At 36.3% G+C, this 22,271-nt stretch overlaps 1 protein-coding gene across 1 annotated transcript in view; it reads right to left on the reverse strand.

The window, feature by feature from the left end:
* The window catches only part of PLCZ1 (phospholipase C zeta 1), an 80,048-nt gene that overhangs the window by 21,434 nt on the left and 36,343 nt on the right, over positions 1 to 22,271 (reverse strand). The window contains exons 8-10 of the mRNA XM_069106049.1: positions 13,702 to 13,818; positions 11,791 to 11,960; positions 5,980 to 6,097 (exon numbers count right to left, since the gene is read on the reverse strand). Coding sequence (XP_068962150.1) covers positions 5,980 to 6,097; positions 11,791 to 11,960; positions 13,702 to 13,818 — 405 coding nt within the window. The remainder of the gene's footprint in view (positions 1 to 5,979; positions 6,098 to 11,790; positions 11,961 to 13,701; positions 13,819 to 22,271) is intronic.

The following is a 22,271-nucleotide window of genomic DNA, read 5'->3' on the forward strand; positions in this document are numbered from 1 at the left end:
GGAGCCTGAGGTGGGAGGCTTGTTTTTCAGTAGATACTTCTTGATTGGCCAGTGAGTCAATAAGGTTGTTACATTCTCTGAGCCAGGAGAAGGCTATATAAGCCCTGATGTGTAGCTTTGTTTTGGGGCTCACTTTGAGAAGTGTTCTATGATTTGATCAGATGAAACTCTGGAAAGCCGTTGTCCAGAGCCCCCCGGCTTTGAAACCCAGATGTTTTTGGTATGGATGTAATGGTTGGACAGTTTGGAAATCTGTCTACTTGATCTGTTTCTCTGTCTTGATAATTCTGTCTGTATACTTTGAAGTTCAGGGTGCTGACCTTTTTCCCCTGAACTAGGTAAACGATACATATCTGACTGATTAAAGTAAGCTTGTTAACCCATTTTGAGTTGCTTTCCTTTAACAAAGCAGATCTAAGAACCTGTGTTGGCAGACACCCTGGGGATGCTGGGGTGCTTGCTGCTACACAGATTATATGCCATCTTGGTTGGGGAGGGGAGAGGATGGGGGGGGATTTAAAACTCAAAATCTTATGGAAGTAAATGTTGAAAACTAAAAATCAATTAATTATTTGAAAACCATGCCTAATATGAAAACATGCTTTACATGACTTCACATTTATATTTAATATCATATTGCTTGCCTTCTCACTGGGTAGAGGAGGGGGAAGAGAAAGGGAGAGAATTTAGAACTCATTTTTTAAATGAATGTTAAAAAATGTTAAATGTAATTCAGAACCATTTGATGAAATAAATAAAAATATTTTTTTAAAGATCTTCCTGATTCCAAGCCTTGTACTCTATCTACTATACCACCTAGTTGCCTACAAATGCTCAGCCTTTTTCGACTATTCCTCCACTCTCCTGCAGAGATCATTTTTGCAGTACCCAACACTGGCTATTAAGACCTCATCAAATTTTTGCAATTTGGAGCTTGGATCTCCATAACACTACAAAATGGGAAGGTGTACTGGGCTGTGAGGTTGTGCTTTTTTTTTGTAAGACCAAGGGATTAGAGGAGATACTGAGTGAGCACAAGTTAGGCATTAGTTCATGGAGGTTTTTACCTTCCTTTGGTTCCCTGCTGCCCAAGACCTTGGAGAAAGCTGAAGTTGCTTTATCTTTGGTGCATTATTTCTACTTTAGAGGTGTTTGAGAGGTGAGGGTCAGAGAAAATGTCTTGTCCTCCATCTTGTTGGTCACATGTTCTGAAAGTCACCTGTCATTTTGTATATTTGAATTATCTCCTTTGAATCATTTTAATCATTTTTCATTGGAAAAACTGAGGAATGAAGATGTTTAAATGACTTACCCAATATCATATAACTGGTTAGTGGTGGACTTATCCTTCTCACCAAACCCTTGACCCAGTGATTATTCTAGTCACCTTAAGTCTATATCCAAAGATGATGATTGGTACAGCTCTATAATTGGGAAACTGCACAATATTTTTAATAACCCTCTAAGTCCCTCAAAACAAAAATCTGTCTTGTTAACATCAAAGGTCTTCTGGTGATGATAGGTATGAATGGCTATGAATCATGGAATGACACAACTTCAAAAAAATCAATATTTCATATCACTGAGCAATCAAAAGATGCATGATACAGGAGGACATATTACTGTTATTTATGATCATTATGATATAGCTAGCATTTATATAGCATCTACTATGTGCTAGATACTGTGCTATGTACTTTACAAATATCTGATTCTCACAACAACCTTAAGAGGTAGGTATTTCTATCCTCATTTTATAGCTAAGGAAACTGAGGCAAACAGTGACTTTCTCAAGGTCATACAGCTAGTAAGTACCTGAGGATGAATTTGAAATTGTCTTCCTGACTCTAGGTACAGAACTCTATCTATCTACTGCATCATGTAGCTGCTATCCATATGCAAATAAGTTGAACCAATGAGAAATCATTTATAAGAAGCAATACAAAAGGTAATATCAAGGAGTTTCATGACTGGAAAAGTAGCATAACTAACATGACTTTTTGCTACCCATGCAATGGGAGGACATCCTAAAACATTAGGTAGATCTTTCTGTGAAGGATCTTACAGATGTATATGAATAGGAGTCATAAAGGGTAAGAGGAAATGGGTCTGTTGGGACCTGGACCACTGGAGAGAATATTTATATTAACAAAATCAGAGATCTAATTAAAGTATCAGATAGCTCCAGTTATATATCCAAGCATTACTCTCTAATGAATAGAAAATCTTTCCATGCAAGGGGCCACCTTCACTGTTTTTTAAAGCCAAATTTATCTACTCTGTGACGAAGACATCCAAAATTACAAATATGATTTTACTTAACTCTTAACATTAAACACACACACATACACACACACATACACATACACACACATACACCCTGATCCTTAGTTCTGCTGCTTAATAAAGATTCAAATGAAAAGTAATCAAATCTAGAGAATATAACAACAAAGCAGGGTAATACAACTCCCAGAATTCCTTTTGCTAGAATTCCTCCCCAACTTTATAAGGCCTTCATTAAGGCACATCATAGTGTGCTTTTTTGCTGAGATCCTTCTGTAGTCCTGAAGTTGCTTTTCCCTGTGTGTCTAATTTGTACTTGAATCCTAATGCAGACACACTGCAGAGAGTTATTGCAGTCCTATGGATGCTGCTAGGATACTAATGAGAATTCTAAATCCTCCAACGTTCCAAAGTTCACAAGGTTCTCTACTGGTCAAGGACAGGGGAAGGAAGGAATTTACTCTCAGGGGGTTGGTTGGAACTGTACTTTCTCTTATGCTGACAGATGATTGAATGCCCAGATTTTCAGCTAATATGAATTAGTTCCTTATATCTTTAGAACTTAGACCTTTATCAGAGTAAATGGTTGCAAATATGCTTCCCAGTTACCTGCTTCCCTTCTAATTTTAGCTACATTTGTTTTGTTTAGAAGCAAGCTTTTACAAGTGATGGGTCTCATCTCTACTATCTCACAATTGACCAAAAACATAGACAATGTAAGATCCATCCACATACATAGATATATGAACAAACAGATATACATTAATGTATATTTCTATATATGTGTGTTATATATAATTATTATATGTGTATAATATATTAATTATATATACATGTATGGATTATATGCCTATGATAAACATGTATTATTACATACTACACTGTGATGCATGTATTATACAGTTTATATATGTATGTGATACATAAACATATATAAATGCAAGTATATATGTGAATATCTGTATATGCATGCATATATGTAGGTGGATATAATATTCTCAATATTTTCAGTCAGTTGTGAAATGGTAAAGATGATATCTATTGTTTGTAAATATTTGCTTGTAATGGAAACAAATGCAGTTAAAATTAGAAGGGAAGCAGATAATTGGGAAACATGTTTGCAACAAATTTACTCTGATAAAGGTCTAATTTTCAAAGTATATAAGGAACTAATTCAGATCAGCTCATAATCCAAACATTCAATCATCTGCCAGTAGAGGAGAGAATGCAGTTCCAAACAAATTCCTGCTAGTAAATTGCTTACTCTATAAAAATAGAGATAGAAATATCAAGACAGTGCACTGCCTTATAGGCTCTTTTACAAAAAGGTGTCTCCCATCCATGAATCAATGGCATTCAAGATTCCTTCCAAGTCATGTCTCTTTGATAGTAAAAACCATAAGAGACATAAAACATGGAAATATATGATCAACAAAAAATATTCACCAGAATGATGGAGGAAATCCAACAGAGTCTAGGGTAAGGAGGAATTCTCTGTCGGTAATGAGGTACTCCAGATTCATCTGTTTATGGATGACATGTATTGATTGCATTAAGCCCTATGATACTAAAGAGTGTCCAGGATGATTGTTCAAAAGAGTTTGGCCTGTCCATCCAAAGAGGAAAGACCATATAAATGGAAAATGTTTATTTTCCAGATTTCAGCATGTATCTGAATAGACACCTATAGTCTTTAATCCAACAGTATGTCTATTTTGGAACAGACAAGAGAAACTGACAGTGAGCTGAATTCAGAATTGAAAAAGGAGGAAAACTGATTGCCTTGCTTTCAGGAAACTGTATAGCACTTTTGCTGGCACCAAGGTCCCCATAACAGCCTAGGTTTGTATTTTCAATACCAGCATTTTACTAATTTTGCCATTAATATCAATACCTCTAAAGAACTATACATAATAGGACTTATATATGTATATAGAACTCATGTATATATACATATATATATATACAGAGAGAGAGAGAGAGAGAGAGAGAGAGAGAGAGAGAGAGAGAACTCATCCTATAAAGAGCAATGGAAAGACTCATAATGTTTATGAGCAGGCTATCACACAAAACCAATGAAGACCTCTAAAGAAGAAGAGTAGTGTACAATATCATCCAAGTACTGCATGACAGCTAGTGTGCTCCTCTGGCATCTTCCTTGTTATTTGAAGAAAGCAAGGAAGGCCTCCAGAATGTTTTATGGAACCCTTGTGGTAAAGCATTGGAAGGAATTGGATAAGAATTGGAAATTATGGGCAGGCATAGATGGGCTGTGATCTATATCACTAAAGGGAATCCCTGAATTGATGAGATCAAATATGATATGGATATATGAGCGAGAGAGAGATCACCTATAAGCTCTCCTAGTTATACCACATCTGTATTATTGTGTTAATTTCTGGGCATCATGTTTTAGAAGAGATATTTATGGGTTTAGGAGTTTGCCACAGGGAGGATACTCAGTGAGGAAACTTGACACCGTGCTATATTTTTTAAAATTATTAAAGGAACTGGAAGAAGTTCTGAAGAAGAGAACACTGAAAAAGAGAAGACTTGCAGGAAGACTGTAGCTATTTTGAAATTATTTAAATGATTGTCGCATGAAAGAGATATTTGATTCTCTATATGTGGCCCTTGAATTAAGATCAATGGGTAGACTATACAAGGGGAAAGAATTCAGCTCAACATGGCATCTTAACAATTATAAGCATCTAAAAGTATGATGACCTTTATCAAGAAGTATGATTCCTTTGCACTTGAAAACTTTAATTGGAGGCTGGATGAAAATTCATAACAGACATTATAGAGGTTTCATGATTTGGATTATTGATCAAGATAATTTCTTAGATCTCTTCCAACTCAGATGTAACCAGTTCCTCTCTCTCCAGCTGCCACCAAAAGTACTGAGAGCAATACTTCCCAAGCTTATTCTACCTTTCCTAAGGTCAAGCACTAAGGTAGACTCTGAGGAAAGGAGGAAGTGGGGACCAGCCCCAGACCACTTTCTTGCCCTTTCATGACATACTGTTTCCATGTTTGGCTATAGGACATACATTAAGATACTTCAACTGGGTTCTCGAAAATCATCACCCAAAGAATCGATGGAAGATAGATCATTTTAAAATCCATTTTGGAGCATGGTGCATTCGTTTTAGAAAAGGTTTGGGATTGAGGATCATACAAAGATTCCTCATAATTCCTCTCCTACATAATGAAGTTATCTTAAACTCCTTTGTGGCCTCCAAATTGTCTTGGATTCTCCAGCCTATAAATGTCTTAATTTAGACATTCGAGAGTTGTTTAGAATAGAAACTTGTCTCCCAAACCCACTGAATCTGACTTGAAACCCATAGATCCTTAACCTAGAAAAACTGAGGAAGTTTAAAGACATTATGTTCTTCCATAGCATTCAATATTTTTTTATGGTTACCTATTTGGGGCTTGAGAATGGAGTTTTCTGCAGCTGGTAAATAAATACTGTCAATTTAGTAATATATTAAACAATGGTAAGTCAAAATTGTATGAGAATTCTTAAAAGTTTACATCAAACTTAAAATTTGCTCATTAATAATTGCCATATGACATTTTGATAATCTTGAATCTAACACAAAAATATAAATCATGAAAATTCATAAATATTGTTGTAAACAAAAGATTTCATTTTTAAAATTGAGCAAAAATGACTTTAAAACTTACCGTTTTTTCTAACTACACGAGTCTGTTGTTTTGTTTGGTCATCTGGAATGCCATATATTTCTATCAGCACTAGTGGGTCATTCCTATAACTAGGAGGCAACTGGAAACCACTTATGAGCTGCACAAATGGAATTTAAGTATAAGAATAATTTTGGAGTATAAAATTTTCATCAGAATTCATTTCCAACACAAAAATACATATATATTCAGTAATACAAGGAGCTCAGGTTTAGATAGCACTTTAAAATTTTCATTGTGCTTTACATACAGTATCTCCTTGGAGCCTCAATAATCTTGTAAGGTAGATGCCATTATTTTAACCATTTTATAGATGAAGTATCTTAGGTTCAGAGAGAGTGAATCACTTTCACAGGGTCATATAACTGGGAAGTATCTGAGGCAGTATTCAAACCCATGTTTTCTGGTGCTAAGATCCAACATAATTCAGCACTACCTTTCATTAAAGAAAATTTAGTCCAATCTAAAGCTACTTTTAAATGGGGTAGCTATCAAAATAATACAAAATAGGGTTCCCATTTTTCCCCTTTTGTCAATTATATATGCATCTTCATAGAGCTAGTCTAAATGATTTCACCATAATAGAATTCCATAGGATCAGATAATATAAGTATTAATTGAACCTTTCATTGTGCTTTGGAACTTTTAACAGATATTTTTGTTAAAAATAGGCTAACATTTTGAGAACCTCAACTAACTTGAAAACTGCTATTCACATATGTGTATGTATACATGTGTAAATGTATATGTAAAAGCATGTATATGTGTGTGTTTATGTATTATAGACCTTAAAGACAGTAAAATCAGACAAATGCTTTCTTTCAAATTAAAAAAAAAAAATTCACTGTTTCTTATGTTAGAATTTCCAGATAGCAGAATTTATATGAGAATTATTTATTAATTATTCTTTGTCTTATCATCTCTCACTAATTTCTGTACAACTGATAGAAAGCAGACCAGAACTGGAATATAACTATGTTCCATAAAATGTATTTCTTATATACATGTAAATAAAACTCGAAAAGAGAAATATATATGTGTATGTATACATGTATATGTGTGTGTGGAGTGTGTCTGTGTGTGTGTGTGTGTGTGTGTGTATGAATTGTGTTTCACTTCTGACTTCTATTATTTAGGTCAACGGTTTAACTAAAGCAAGGGTTCTTAATCTCGGGTCTGCAAAACTTTTTCAGAAAAATATTTTGGCAATTGTATTTCAATATTATTGGTTTCCTTTGTATTTCTATGTATATTAACTGTTGCATTTAAAAGCATTATTCCTAGAAAGGGGTGCATAGACTTTACCAAACTACTAAAGGGATCGATGATTTAAAGAAAAAAAAAAGGCTTTTTCATGTGATCACAAAAATTTAACTCATATTTAATTCATTTAGAACTGAAAGGACCCTAAAGAGGCCATCTGTTCCAAGCTTTAGGCTGTTATTAACACAGAATGGTGTAACAGAAATCCAAAAGGCATTTGATTTGGGGTCAAGAGAGAGATCTAAATTTGAAGTCCACTTCTATATTTAATGTGTGACCCTGGGAAAGTCATTAAACTTCAGCTTCCTCATCTTTAAAATGAGGATAATGATGTATGTAGTATCCAGCTCACAGATTTCTTCATAGGGAAAGCCTAAAGTGATACATGAATTATGAGTTGTTATCTCCTGGCAATTCCAGATATTCTATAATTTTATTTATTATAACTCAATATTGGTGACTTGTCATCCTATTGGACTGATACTTTAAATATACAATATTATAGGGTAGGCTACCCTCAATACATAAGGGGTTGATGCTACTGTTGCAAGGCAGTATAACAAGTTTCGGATAAGCTGAAATTTTTGACTCTCCCGCTCTCCTTGGCCCAGATTTCTCTAAGTTCATTTTAGATTTTTAAATGTAAAATCATTTGCAAATGGTATTTCATACATTTATCACGAATTGGCTTGTACTTATCTACATTTTCCATCAAGATTCTTATCTCCACAATTTTGCATAACCCAAAGGAAAAACATACTTATATTATATTTTAGAATACATTAACTGAATGAAATCTAATTTTAAATGACATAATGGTAAAACTCTGGGTGGCTAAACAGTTCTCAATGGTATCTTTCCACTCCAAGTAGCAGCATCTGCCCCTTCCTCCCCCTTCCTTAAAAGTATAGTTCCCAACTTTCCTTTCTTCAGGTGAACCCAGGTCACCCATGGAGGGGGTAATAATATCCTTGAAGTTCTCTTTCTCTGCTTCCCCACTTCCAGTATGATTCTTCACCTCACAGGTCACCGTTCTATGAACATTTGCCACAGACACATGAGACTTGGGAAAATAACCAAATAGAATCTTTCCCTAGTTTAGTGATTTGGAGTTCGTGAAAAAGACTTCTAGGAGAGATATAAAGGAAGAATTTCCATTTTGAGAATTGCTAAGAAAATCAGGACAAGGTTGCGATGTTAGAGAAATACATCCTTCTCCTACCCTGTAGTAGGAAATGTGTCACCCAGCAAACTAGAGAGCAGCAATACAAGTAATGCCAGTGGAAACAAAAGATCCTAGAATGGACTGGTGACATAGAACTACCTCTCAGGTACAATGTGTCTGAAATCTTTTCCTGCTCCCCCTATTCTTTGAAGAGTAAAAGAGAAGAATGACCTTCTGTTAACTGCAGAAATCATTCAGTTTCTTTTTTCCCCTCTTAAAATGGGTGGAACTAAGCAAAAAGAAATTATTTTATTTTCCATCTCAAGTCACTAAGTTGGCTATTGCCTTGTGAATTACTTGATGTTCAATTACTTGATATTATTATTTGGATTAGCATAATATCTCTTAAATAAAGATCTCTTTGTTTTGTGTCCAGTCCCAGCCGGTCACACCAGTGCTTTTAAAAGAGAATCTCTCTGTCTCTGTCCCTCCTCTCTCCTCTGCACAAACCCCAAGATCTACATTACCTCCCCTCTTAATCCCTGTAAAGCTACATACACAAGCAGAGAATATCTTGGAGAACCTGTTCTCATTTTTAGAAGGGTTTTACAATTTAGAAAATAAACAGACTGTTTAAAAGAAAAAAAAAAGAAATGGGAAGTATGTTCAATGAGAAAGCCAGCATGAAACAGAAGATAGTTGGGTGAGAGTTTCACTATTATAATCTGTGGCTTACAGGAAACATCTATAGACTACCCTCTTGCTTTCCCAACTCTCTCCTTGCAAGTTCCTGGTCCTGGTAGTTACTGAAACGGCATTAACAGCTATGTAGCGGCTGGCTATCTCAATCCTCTCTCTCTTTTCAGAGGATGAAAGAGGGAGGCAATCCTTCCCCATGGAAGTCACACTACCAGTGGTTTTGGGATCACTAGGTGCTGATGATGGTTTCTAGCCTATCCTGCTATCTTCCTTCCCAGCTACATTTCAAGTCTTTCACTAAAAGGAAAACTACACAACTCAATCATCATCCCCTAAGCTAATTAGAAAGGCTATTGGGGCCTATGGAACTCCATATAGGAAAAGTTCCATTGTTGGTAAGGGCCAGGGAATTGGGAGGCATTGCAATTATTGGCTAGGTAATAAGGTCAGCTTTGCCTCTTGTACAGGAAGAATTTTTAGCATAAAACACAGTTCCCTATCAGACACCTACACATTATTATTACTCTTCTGCAAATCTTACTTTTGCCACATTTGTGCTCTCTGCCTATATCATTAATATACTTCAGTACCTGAAATCAAGAACACCCCACAGGCTTTTCTTAGGTAACTCTCACCACCTTCCCCACCCCAACCCCTATCCCCCCCACCTCACCACCACAGTCACTGTCTCAAGGATTGGTAGATTATATATCCAGAATTGGAAAGGATTTGAGAAACTATCAAGTATAACCCTATTTTACAGATGCAGAAACCAAATCCCAAAGTGACTTGCTCAAAATCACATAGATGAGATTTGAACCCAAGTCCTCAAACTTGGGTTCTTTCCATTGTACCATGAATGGGAAAGAATAATCTCAGCAATATCCTCCACCCTTGCTCCTACTGTCCAGGCCCTCACAAATTCATGATATCCCTTCACCATTCTTGCTGTGTCTTGGGAAGGGTTTTCTCCATGTCCTGGCAGCAGTTTTCTCTCCTCCACAGCTCCTATGCTGAGTTCTAAACACATTAGATGGGTAGAGGGGCAGCCTACTCTTATGCCACAGGCATAATCAGCTCCATCCAAAATCACTACCCAAATCTCTATATACTCAGCTCCTCTTTCTGGTGTGCTTCCCTAGCCTGGATCACTGGTACTATGACCAGGCAATCCTGCCATAGTCTAACAAAGTAGTCTAGTCCTTAAGGTTTTTATTTACTCCACCTACCTATATTTCTGCTTTCAACCAAGTATATTAACCTGAATTGGTGCTAATGGGGCTTGGTACTTTGAGATGATGAGTAAATCCCCTTACTGGCCACTGAGTAGGAAGAGATAATAACTCAGTAGGTATTGAAGAAAATGATCTCAACTTTAGTGGCCTCTTTCTTTCTCGTTTTGGATTTTGTCAGGTCTATTTAGGAGCTGAAGAGATCAATGGTTTGCCTATACCTCCCAACCTCGTTGCCATGTGACTATGAGTAATGTCCTACCTAGCGGATCTTGAGCCTAGAATTTAAGCTGCCTTGTTTGTGCTTGTTCCTTCCTAATCTTAGATGAATAACTATCTACACCCAAGATGGACTTGTCTGTGGTTGGAGACAATTGTGTAAGACAGGAAGGTCTGGAGGTCCTGGGTGCTTTTCACTGGAGTTGACTGGGGACACAAAGGGAAAAGTACCCACCAACTAGTCCACCATTTGGAAATGACTGCCAACAAGAAGATAGGACCATTTTTCCAAAAGACCTAGACTAGCAAATGTTTGAGCAACACTAAACCAAAGTGAAATATTACAATGATTATTCAACAATCCTTCATTCTACCTTGTGTTCCAAAGAGATTTAAATATCAGTCTCCAAATTGTTGTAACAGTAGTTATAACGTAAGTTACTAAATCTTGTTTAAGTTGTTCTGTCAATGCAGCCTATAAGTCTTATGTGTCTTTTCAGCATTTATTTTGTGCTTAGGAAATAAATACCTGTTCCATACTTAATTTACATTGATTACATTCTTACTCTCTCCTTTAAGAAAACATGAAGCAAAACCTAATAGTTAATCAAATTGTCTCTGGGTTGTTGGGATGGGTGCTTAATGAGTCAAAGAGTTGAAAAGGGGGAGTCTAATACTTATCATTAAAGACAATTTTCCCTCAAGGATGACCCAAGTTGATTTCTCATTGATCTAGAGCAGATGGTGCCTTAGGGGAAAAGGAGTGTTATAGTGCCCCAGTCCCTTGGGTCTAGCTGGGCTCTTAATATTAGACCAGCTTATGATAAATCTTTACATCCTTAAGATACTTACATCCATACAGAATGACCATGACCTTGATCATCTTTATTTTGAAATTTCTTTTTTTTTTGCATAACCCTGTCAAAAATGTGACATGGAAGATATAAAGCTGTACTTGGACACAGAAAACATGAATTCGAATACTACCTCTTAACCCTGGACAAGTCACTAAATCTCAATCTCTTCTAGTCCTAGTTTCTTCATGTGTAAAATGGAACTGATATTACCTGCAATATGTGTTTCATAATATAGTTATAAGGCTCAAGTGAAATAATGTTTATAAAACTCTTTGCAAGCTTTAAAGTATCACATAAATGTTAGCTATTAGCAATAGGAAACATGGGTCAATATTCAGAAAACTGTCATCAAACATACTCTTATCAAAAGTGTAGTTGGATTATATTCTTTAAATTCATTTGGAGAGAAGTTTAATTTAGGGTTTCTCAGGATTTCTGGTTTTAAAAGATATCCACAGCCACCATTATCTAGAAATTTCCCATTCTGCAGATCCATAGGTAATCCAGGTGTTTGGAAATTTAAGGCCACTGTGAAAAAAAAATCATTATTGTTACATTTTGAAGAATGTATGTTGCATTCAAGAAATATCAAGTTAATTAATCCATTCAAAATTAATCATGCTACATTTTTTAAAAGAGTATATGACATTAGAATAGTATTCTTATTTTGGTTGCATATTCTCTTTTTGTCAGTAATCCATAGGCTGTCATTGATTTTTGTGGGGCTGAATTGGAAGGATTAATTATTAATATAACTGATGATACAAATCACAGAAAACTTTATTCTTTTAAATTATATTCAGTACATATTGCAGAGGAGAAATAGATAAGAAAGGAAAAGGCTAAAAAATAGCAGAGAAAAATAATCATTAGGATTCATTGATCAATTTCTTCTGATATTCCTCAACTCTTTGAGAGGCAAAAGTAGCATCAGAATAATGAATCTGGGGGAAGAAAAAGATTGCTTCTAATTGATAAACTGGGGGACTAGAAGATCTTGACAAGAAAGGCAGATGAGTTCTAATTTCAATGTAACAGTCATTCAGACAAGGCTTAAGTTGGCTGCCTTGCAAACAGGATGAAATTGTTAAAAATTCTGGTTGTTGTGGTTTTCCTTAGGCCAGAAAGTGAAAAAGTTATTGCTTTCTGGGAAGTAGAAGACAGGTGCAACTCCTGTATACCTACTGAGTGACCCTAAACAAGTCAGTCTCTCCCTATCTACTGGATCTTCCTTGCTACTTTCAAACATGTCCAAGTCTCCTTCATCTTTAAAAAAAAACACCCAGAAACCCTGAGGGTCTTCCCCTCCCAGTTTGATGGGTTGGGTTTTTTTTTGTTTGTTTTTTTGTTTTGTTTTGTTTTGAGTAGGCAAATTAGGCCATCTTTTGCCTCATTTCTCACCTTGCCTTAAAGCACTGAATAGGTGTTGCCTCATACAAACTGAGACCTGGGAAAGACCTTAGCTTAAAAAGATCAAGGTCTTCCACTACAGCTGGGATCATTTCCAGTTATCCTGATCTATGTCTTGTCAATGGACTCAGATGACCCTGGAGGAGAGAATGAGGCTGATGACTTTGCACAACTCTGACTCACTTAAATCCAATTCACTTGTAAGTCAAGATGTCACCCTCCTAATGTCATTGATCCCCTATGAATAGAGGCCTTCTTTAAATGAATGAAGGACAAACAACTCACTAATCATGGATGTCCCCAAAGGTTCTCTTCTATGTCTTCTATTTTCACTCTGTATTTTCTCATTTGGTGATCTCATCAGCTCCCAGAGGTAATTCTCATCTCTATGCAGATGATTCCCAGATATGTGTGTGTGTGTGTGTGTGTGTATGTATGTAAAATCTCCAGTTCTAATTTCTCTCCTTAGCTATAGTCCCACATCACCAGTAGCCTTTTGGACATTTTGAACTAGGTGTCCTACAGGCATTTTAAATTCAACATGTCTACAACAACCCATAAATGGTAAATAAACAGCAAATTCACACCCTAGCTACTAAACAAGTCCCTCATTCCTATTTTAATCTAAGAGTTGCTTCACTTTTTGGAGCATATGATTTTTTTTAAAAAATTCCCACTTAGACTCAGTCAACATTATGAGGTAAATAGTATATTACTAATTCTAAGAGAAGGAATGAAGGGAATCAACATCTACTTCAGTAAAAATCCATAGTATTGAGTGAATACCAAAATATCATTAAAGTAAAATATTCTTCATTACATTATATTTTGTAAATAAAGATGCAACTGCTCAACATACCCATCTGACATCCTACATTCCAAAATTCTTGAGGAATGTAATTAGAAGAGTCTGTTCTGGTTGCTTTTGGATAAATTCTTGTAATGAAGCTGTTAGTATGTGAGATAAATTCACGAGCTAAAAACAAATATTATTCGAACATTGTGAAATAATTCTATATTTTAAATAAATGAAACAAGCAGCTCTTGATTTTCTTGTTTGCAAGAAGCCATATTATTCATTCTTTTCTTTTAGTATAAATGTTTTGATATTTTTAATAATTTAGCATGTCATATTAATAAAAGTATAGAAATTAAAAATAATTATACCTTACATTTGTTTAGTACACTATCATTTTAAAAGAGTTCCTTGGGGTGACTTGGTGGCACAGTGAATAGAGTACTGGCCATGGAGTCAGGAGGACCAGAGCTCAAATCTGGCCTCAGACACTTAACACCTACTAGCTGTGTGACCTTGGGCAAGTCACTTAACCCCAATTTCCCTGCCTTCCCCCTCCAAAAAAATAAAAAGAGTTCCTTATAATATCCTTGTGAAGGAGACATAGCAAACATTGTTATCGCCATTTTAAAGACAATAAAGAATTAGAAAGATAAAGTATTTAACCTCATTTCATGGTCTTATACAGAAAGGTCAAAGGATCTTAAAACTAGACCTGGGGGAGGGGGGCTATTAAAAGTCATCTTTTTGAACCCCTTGTTTTACAGATGATGAAACTGAGGCCCAGAGGGGTTAAATTTGCCCATGGTCATACAGGTAGTGTCAAAGGTATAAAAAAAAACCTTTAGCAGAATAGAAGCACATAACCTAAAAACAAAAATAATCAGCATTTCTAAGCATCACTAACAAAAAACACAATATGATAATAATAAAAGAAATAAAAATTAAACAACCACCACCATATGTAGTAGATACTTGGGCCTTAACCCAACATAGGAGAAATACAGAAATAAAGAAAGAATAAAACATCTGAAGAAATATCTGTGTAATAGATACTGTTAGTCTGGAAATCAGGAAACAAGGGTTAAAGCCCAGCCCCAGGAACATATTGGTTTTTGTGATTATAGGTGAGTCTTTTAAATACTCATTTTCCTCACCTATAAAATACACTTATACTATCTGCCTCACAAAGTTCTTATGAAGAAAGAACTGAATAAACTTTAAAGCTCAATATAAATTTAAATCTTTACAATCGTTATTTTTGTTCCAAGCATAGGTCAAGACAATAGAATAAAAATTATTCTGTTACCCAAGTTAATTTATAGATACAATGCAATGCCAACCAAAGTAATAACTGACTACTTTATAAAGGATAGACACTAGACCTGTGACTTTCTTAGTATAAGCAACTTCTATGTCAGGAAACTCCTTCTACAAATTCAAGTTAGTACTTTGCTACAACTTACAGTCTTAGAGAGTTGACTAGAGCAGTCACAGGTTAAGTGACTTGCCCAGAGTCACATAAACAGTTCGTGTTGAAGATGGGACTTGAACCCAGGTTTTTCTGACTTCAAAGTTAAGTCTCCATTCACTACACTAGTGGTATCAAACTTAAGTAGAACCAGGGGACACTAAACTAAGGATATCTGTGGTCCACATTAATGACTTAGAAAATCACATATTAACATTATTATTTATGTTCTATTGTATTTTTATTTATTTTGCTAAAAAATTTCCCAATTGCAACTTAATCTGATTTGGATGGTTTTGGGGAGTGTTCAGCCTTCCCTTTCCTCCACTCCCGCTACTTCCACCCTGTGGCCCTCAGGCTTGGGATACTATAATGCCTCTCTCTATAAACATAAAATTTATGTAGATGAATGATTAAGTAAATGAGCATCAAAGGGAATTATAAGAAGAAGGAAAATTATACCATAAATCAATAATTATCAGAACTATCTGATAATGGATATAAAATGGAAAAATAATTCTCAAGAAAAAAGCAGGGATGTCAAAATTAAAATTAAAAACATATAATAGACTAGAGTTTGATACAGCCAGGCAAGAAGGTGGCACAATGGATAGAGTACTAAGTTCCAAAGTCAGGAAGAACTAAATTTAAATCCTTCCTCAAACACATGAGCTATGTGACCCTGGGTGAGTCACTTAATCTTTCTTAACCTCAATTTCCTCATCTATAAAACATAGTAATAGGGATGGCTAGGTGGCGCAGTGAGTAAAGCACTGGCCCCGGAGTCAGGAGGACCTGAGTTCAGTTCCGGCCTCAGACACTTAACACCCACACAAAAAAACTAGCTGTGTAACCTTGGGCAAGTTACTTAACCCCAATTGCCCTCCAAAAGGCAAAAAAAAAAAACAAACCCCAAAACCCATAGTAATAATAGCACCTACCTCACAGAGTTGTAGGGAATCAAATATATATACCATTATATTGGTATTAGCTATTATTATTACTAAACTGTGTGGGGGAAAAATTGTTCAATGAAAATTGCATGGTATTAATTAAAACAAAATTAATACCAAATTTATCAATGATTATAAAAACATAATCTTATACCTACTGCAATTATAGAGAGAAGATGTTTATATATTAAACAAAATACAGGAAATTATAGAAGAAAGCAAATGGATTCAATTGTATAAAAAAGGCTTTTTTTTTTAAAGCAATCGGGGTTAATTAACTTGCTCAAGGTTACATGGCCAGTTATTTCTGGGTGTGGTGCTAAGTATCTGAGCCCAGATTTGATCCAGGTCATCCCGACACTGGAGCCAGTGCTCTTACTCGCTGAGCCACCTGGCTGCCCCTAAGCAATTGGGGTTAAGTAACTTGCTCAAGGTTACATGACCAGGTGTTTCTGGGTGGGTGCTAAGTGTTGGAGCCCAGATTCAATCCCCAGGTCATCCTGACACGGGAGCCGGTGTTCTTACTCGCTGTGCTACCTGACTGCCCCAAAAAAAGCTTTTATGTGACAAAAAAAAAAAATGAATGTCTGGAATAAAAAGGAACGAAACTTATGAGAATAAAATTTTTCTCTAAACATTGTGATGAAAATTTGACATCTGAAAGAAAGCTATATTCAATAGACAAAAGATAAAGGAGTATTAAAAGGTGATTCTCCAAAGAAGAAACAAGCTATCAATGACCAAATAAAATTATTCAAACTCTCTAATAATCCAAAATGAAAATTTGAGTCATTTTGAGGTACCTTACACAATTATCAACAAAGATATTTCAATAATTCCTCTCAATTTCATCAAATATTTATTAAGCATCTACTATGTATAATATATGTTGTTTTTCAGTCACTTCACTCATATCCAACTCTTTATGATCCCATTTGGAGTTTTACAAAGATACTGGAGTGGTTTGCAATCTCGTTCTCTAGCTCATTTTACAGATAAGGAACTGAGGCAAACAAGGTCAAGTGACTTGCCCAGGATCACAGAACTGAGGTCAGATTTGAATTCAGGAAGATGAGTCTTCCTGTCTCCAGGCCTGGTGCTCTATCCACCATGCCACCTAACTGCCCATGTATATTCATATACACATATATGTATATATACATGGGTGTATATATATAAGTGTGTGTGTATGAAAGTACATATATAGATATACATACATACACACACATATATCAATACACACATATGATAAGTACAAAGGCAAAAACAAAATAAAATTTCAGCTCAAAGAGCCTAAATTCTACTGGAAACAATACAACTACATCCTGGCTTTCCAGTATAGAGACCATTGCTGGGGGAAGGGGTGGGGGGGACACTCAAAATACCAGAAGCAGTCATAACTACCCAAAGTTTGTTGAACCCATGCAGTTTGAACTTAGCATTGTCTGAGGACTCCAGGAAAAAGGAAAACAGAGAATACCTATTGGCCAAGCCCAGTGGAGGAGCAAGGCAACTATTCTAAATGACTCTACTTCTTTGTTACAAGTCAGCAGCATGAGAAGTCAGCATTCCAACTGTTCCTTGATTATCTGTTGTCTAAGATGTATTCCCATTGATAGGAACAAAAAGTTGCTTTCCACCTATATTGACTACCATGATTTAATGATGGGGGCTCAGGTTGAAACTAACAAAAGGTGTTTTCCTTAAAAAGATAAGAGACATTTCTCCCCTTCAATGGAAGGTGAGGTAAGGGAATTGAGGGGAGACTCCTGAATTGCCATGGACAAGAGGAAGCATATAAATATCATTATTATCTCTTAGATTATATGAGAGAAACCTTTGAAATATACATGAGACAAGAGAAAGGCAACTTTCAGGGAAAACTCATGATACAGATGATGACTGGCAATGGGTCTGGCATAGTATTGGTATATCTGTCCCATTACCTAGAAGTTTTTTGTCACCAAACCCAATTCTCCATCATAACTTAGAAGTATGGCCTGCAATATAAAATTATTAGTTACTGCACTCTATACCAGTGATGGTATAGAGGAATGAGGACCACTAAACTGTACATAAGATTCTCTGTGGGTTACTTGTTGATTTAGGAAACCATGTGTTAACATCATCTATGTTTTACTGGAAGTAGCTAGTAGGCTCAGTGGATAAATCCCTGGAATCAGGAAAACATGAGTTCAAGTCCTGCCTCAGACACTTACTGGCTGTGCTACTTGGGCAAGTCATTTAACCTCTCTGCCTTAATCCACTGGAGAAGGGAATGGCAAACCAATCCAACAAGTGTAACGAAAACAAAAAATCCATGAAGAGTATTGATATGCTAGGCCAGTGGGGTCACAAAGAGTCAAACAAGACTAAACAACAAGAGCAATGTTGTATTGCATTTGTTTAGTTGTTTAAAATTCCCCAATTACATTTTTCTTTGGTCACACTTGGGAACATCGTGAGCCACCATAAAGACCCTGGGTTGTGCATTTGATACCTCTGCTCTAGACCATCATCATCATTATACATTATTATCTCTGTTTCATGTGTAGGCTTATTTCAGATAGGACCTGTTCAAGTTTATTTTATATAGGAGTTCTCATCCCCTACATTAATGAGCTTTCCTTACATGGGAACTTCTATTTCCTTTACATGTGGGAGCCCACTTATACATGTGGAGAAGCAATATATAAGTGTTAGACACAAGAGCTCATGTTCATCTTCCTAGCTCTCTTACATGTTCTAATATGCTGCAATTATAAAGATAAGAAGTAATTCAAAGATAATTTGAGGAGAGGACAGCTAGGTGGCACAATGGAGAGAGCACCCAGGTCTGAAGTCACAAAGACCTGAGTTTACATCTGGCCTCAGACATTTACTAACAGCATGATCCTACTCAAGTCACTGAACCCCATTTGCCTCAGTTTCTTCATCGGTAAAATGAGCTGGAAAAGTAAATGGCAAACCACTCCAGAGTCTTTGTCAAGAAAACCCCAAATGGGGCTGTGAAGAGTCAGACACAATGGAAACAACTTAACAACAACAAAAAATTTGAGGGGAGAAAGCAAGGAAAGAAAGAGTACTAATAATTGGGGGGAAAGCAAATAGGCCAGTTTGGCTAGAACATGGAGTGTGTGAGGGTAAAGACTATGAAACAGGTCTTGAAATGTAGGCTTAAGCCAGACTGTGTAAAGCTTTAAGTACCAAACAGAAAAACTGTCATTTTTTCTATATAAAATAATTAGCTATTGAAGATTCTTGAACAAGGAAATTTCATAGCATGACCTATGATTTAGGAAGATTATTTTAACAGCCAGTTGGAGGGTGGATTGGACAGAGAAAAGGTTGTAATAAGATTAATTAAAAGACTTTTGCAATAATCCAGGTGAATGATAATGAGAAATTGACCTAGTTGGTATTTGTGAATGCATGTCCAGTGATGAGCCTACTATAGGGGACAATATTCTGACACCCACCTCCTGGGAGTCTATTCTTTCTCCTACATGGCAATTTTTCAAACACTCATGAGAGGAGTATGCTGGTGAATGTTTAACAACTGGCTTTAAAAAAGTTTAACTTGCATTATAAATATTTTCTCTATCATTTTCTTGCATCTAGATAATCAACAATCCAATTTTTGTGTTTGCAAGTGCCTGAGGTGTAAGTATTCACATTTAAAATTTAACGATAGACTTTGGAGAGCCAGTATAAGCTAGCCCTAGCACACCCCTGCTTGTGATCCTGTCTCCCCTAGGTCTCCTCTTCTCTTGATTAAAAATCTGCAGTTGTTTCAGCAGATCCTCTTATAATATAAGCTCAATGACCTTCACCACCTTGGTTACCCACCTCTGGATATCAGCGTACTAGAGGTCTCCATCTGGAGTCTTTTAACATTATGTGGGTACTAATAAAACACTTGTGTTGTTAAACTGTCTCTCTCATTATGTTATGTAGTACTTTTCTGATCACAAATAAGATCACATTGTTTCCCTGAAGAATTTTTTTCAGTCACTTCATGCACCCATGTCATCATTGGTAATATCATCATAATTTACTTACCTCTGTCTATCCATGACCTTTTGCGTTACTCTTAATTTTGAAACTTTGGAGATTGTGGTGGTAAATTAAGGAGTATTCTAGTGACTAGTAATTGCTTTCTGATTCATTTCAGAAATATATGTGATGTACTAAACAAAAAGCCCTAAGAGAATGTTAACATTTATAGTACCCATAGCATTTTTAGAGTCTAAAGACTGACTTGAAAAAGCTAAATAAGAAATTCAGTCTAAGAAAAAGTCTAGTAGCACATTTGTCTCACTAATCTTGATACCCTAAGCTGTGAAGTCCCAGTCTAAAGAACTAATGGCCATCTATGTAGAAGTGTAAATCCATGTTTCCAGGGAAAGTTTTTCAGACACTATGAGAATAGGCTAAATAAGTTTGCCATAAATAAATAAAGTCAGACACAGGATGATTCAGTCTCTCTCATCTTCCATTTCTCTTTCCTTCATTCCATCAACTAATAATGACACTGAAAGATGCCAAATTGTAGATTTTGGAGCAGAGATAACAAATGGAACTTTGTCGTCCCTCCAGTAACTACCTATGTATTTGGGGAAGCAAAGACATCACCAACATATGCTAGAGATGGAATCTTTCTTATCTATAGGGGAAATTTTGGAAGCCATCTTTGATGCTGCCTTCTCTATGAGCTATCTGGGCTGCCACCACCCCATGTGGCTGATCTGACATCTCAGGCACCAGTCCAGATGGCCAGAAATTCAGTTAAAGCCCTGAAGACCTTCACCTCACCTCAATTTCCAACTGTTTTGAGGCCCCACATAGCTACAAAAATATCCCTCAATAAGTTCATTAAGCTACATAAGTTTTTTACATGGACTGTCTTTACTTTAGTGAGGCTGAAGATTTACCACAAAATCATTTATAAAATGATCCACGTCAAACTGATAATGAAATGTGGGCAAGAGAACTTGATCAATTTTCCTTCTAATTTATCCCCAACACAGAACTGAACTCAGACACAGCATCACTGGGGAAGTTTTTGCTCTTTTTATCTTGTTTTTGCCTCATAGAGAAGTTTGAAACCACTAATCGAGGCTTCCTAAATCCTATGAAATTCACTCTTCTCCATATATTCATTTCTGAGTGCAGTGCAGTTTTTTTGTCCTGTGCAATGTTTGTCTAGGACATATGAATTGATAGAATGGAGTCCTTATCCAAGATTACATGTTATAATTTGTGCAATATGAATCTTCATCTAGTCTCTTGAGTGGTCATGGAAAAAATTCAAGAGGCCCCAAAGTATACTGAACTTCATTAATCTTAGCATTCTCATTATAAATGAAGTAAAACAAAACAAAAACCAGTAGGAAATTGCAGTTAAATGAAATGATAGCCCACACATTTCCCCTTGGTCAAGTATAAGAGATGGTGGAGCTAATTCCATACTACCCTCAAATGTTCATCTTGCTTTAGATTGTTTATGATAAGCAAAAGGAAAAACCATGAAAATAATTATAGCTGGGGCAGCTAGGTGGCACAGTGAGTACAGTGCTGGCCATGGAGTCAGGAGGACCTGAGTTTATTTCCAGCCTCAGACACTTAACACACTGTAATAGTAATGGAATATAAAGATCCCCCTGTATTGGCTTGGTTTTTGGTGTTAAAACCCAGAGCTTGTTAATCCCACTTGTGGGATGGACTTGTTGACTTGAAAAGAGAGGGCTGAACTGGGAGGAGCTGGTGACTGATGTAAATTTGGAGAGACACAAGAGAGAGGCAGAAGAATTTTTTTGAAGCAGCATCATGGAGGCAAAGAGAGACTGAGAGGATTGCTGAGGGCAACTTTGAATTGCCCAGGACTTTGAGAGCTGCCACCAAGAGCTGCCAAGGACTGAGGATACATGGCTGTTATGTTGGTACTTTGTCTGTTTTGATGTTGTTTTGCCAGATTTGTTCACTGGTTAAGGACAGTCCTGTTGTTGCAGAAGTTTGGGAACCTTGATGTTGGTTCAGAGCTCCTGAGACTGTTCTGCAGACAGAGAGTGAATTCTGTCCACTGGTGAAGGACAGTGCTGTTGTTGCAGAAGCCTTGGAATCTTGCTGTTGGTTCCAAAGCCCTGAAGAAGGATTTTCATGTTGTATGTTTACAGAAATCCTGGAAGAGGGTTTTGCTAATGTTTTCA

Source organism: Petaurus breviceps, unplaced genomic scaffold (assembly GCF_028583685.1).
Source record: "Petaurus breviceps papuanus isolate PSGF00001 unplaced genomic scaffold, PetGlider_PUasm1.0 78, whole genome shotgun sequence".
Lineage (NCBI taxonomy): Eukaryota > Metazoa > Chordata > Mammalia > Diprotodontia > Petauridae > Petaurus > Petaurus breviceps.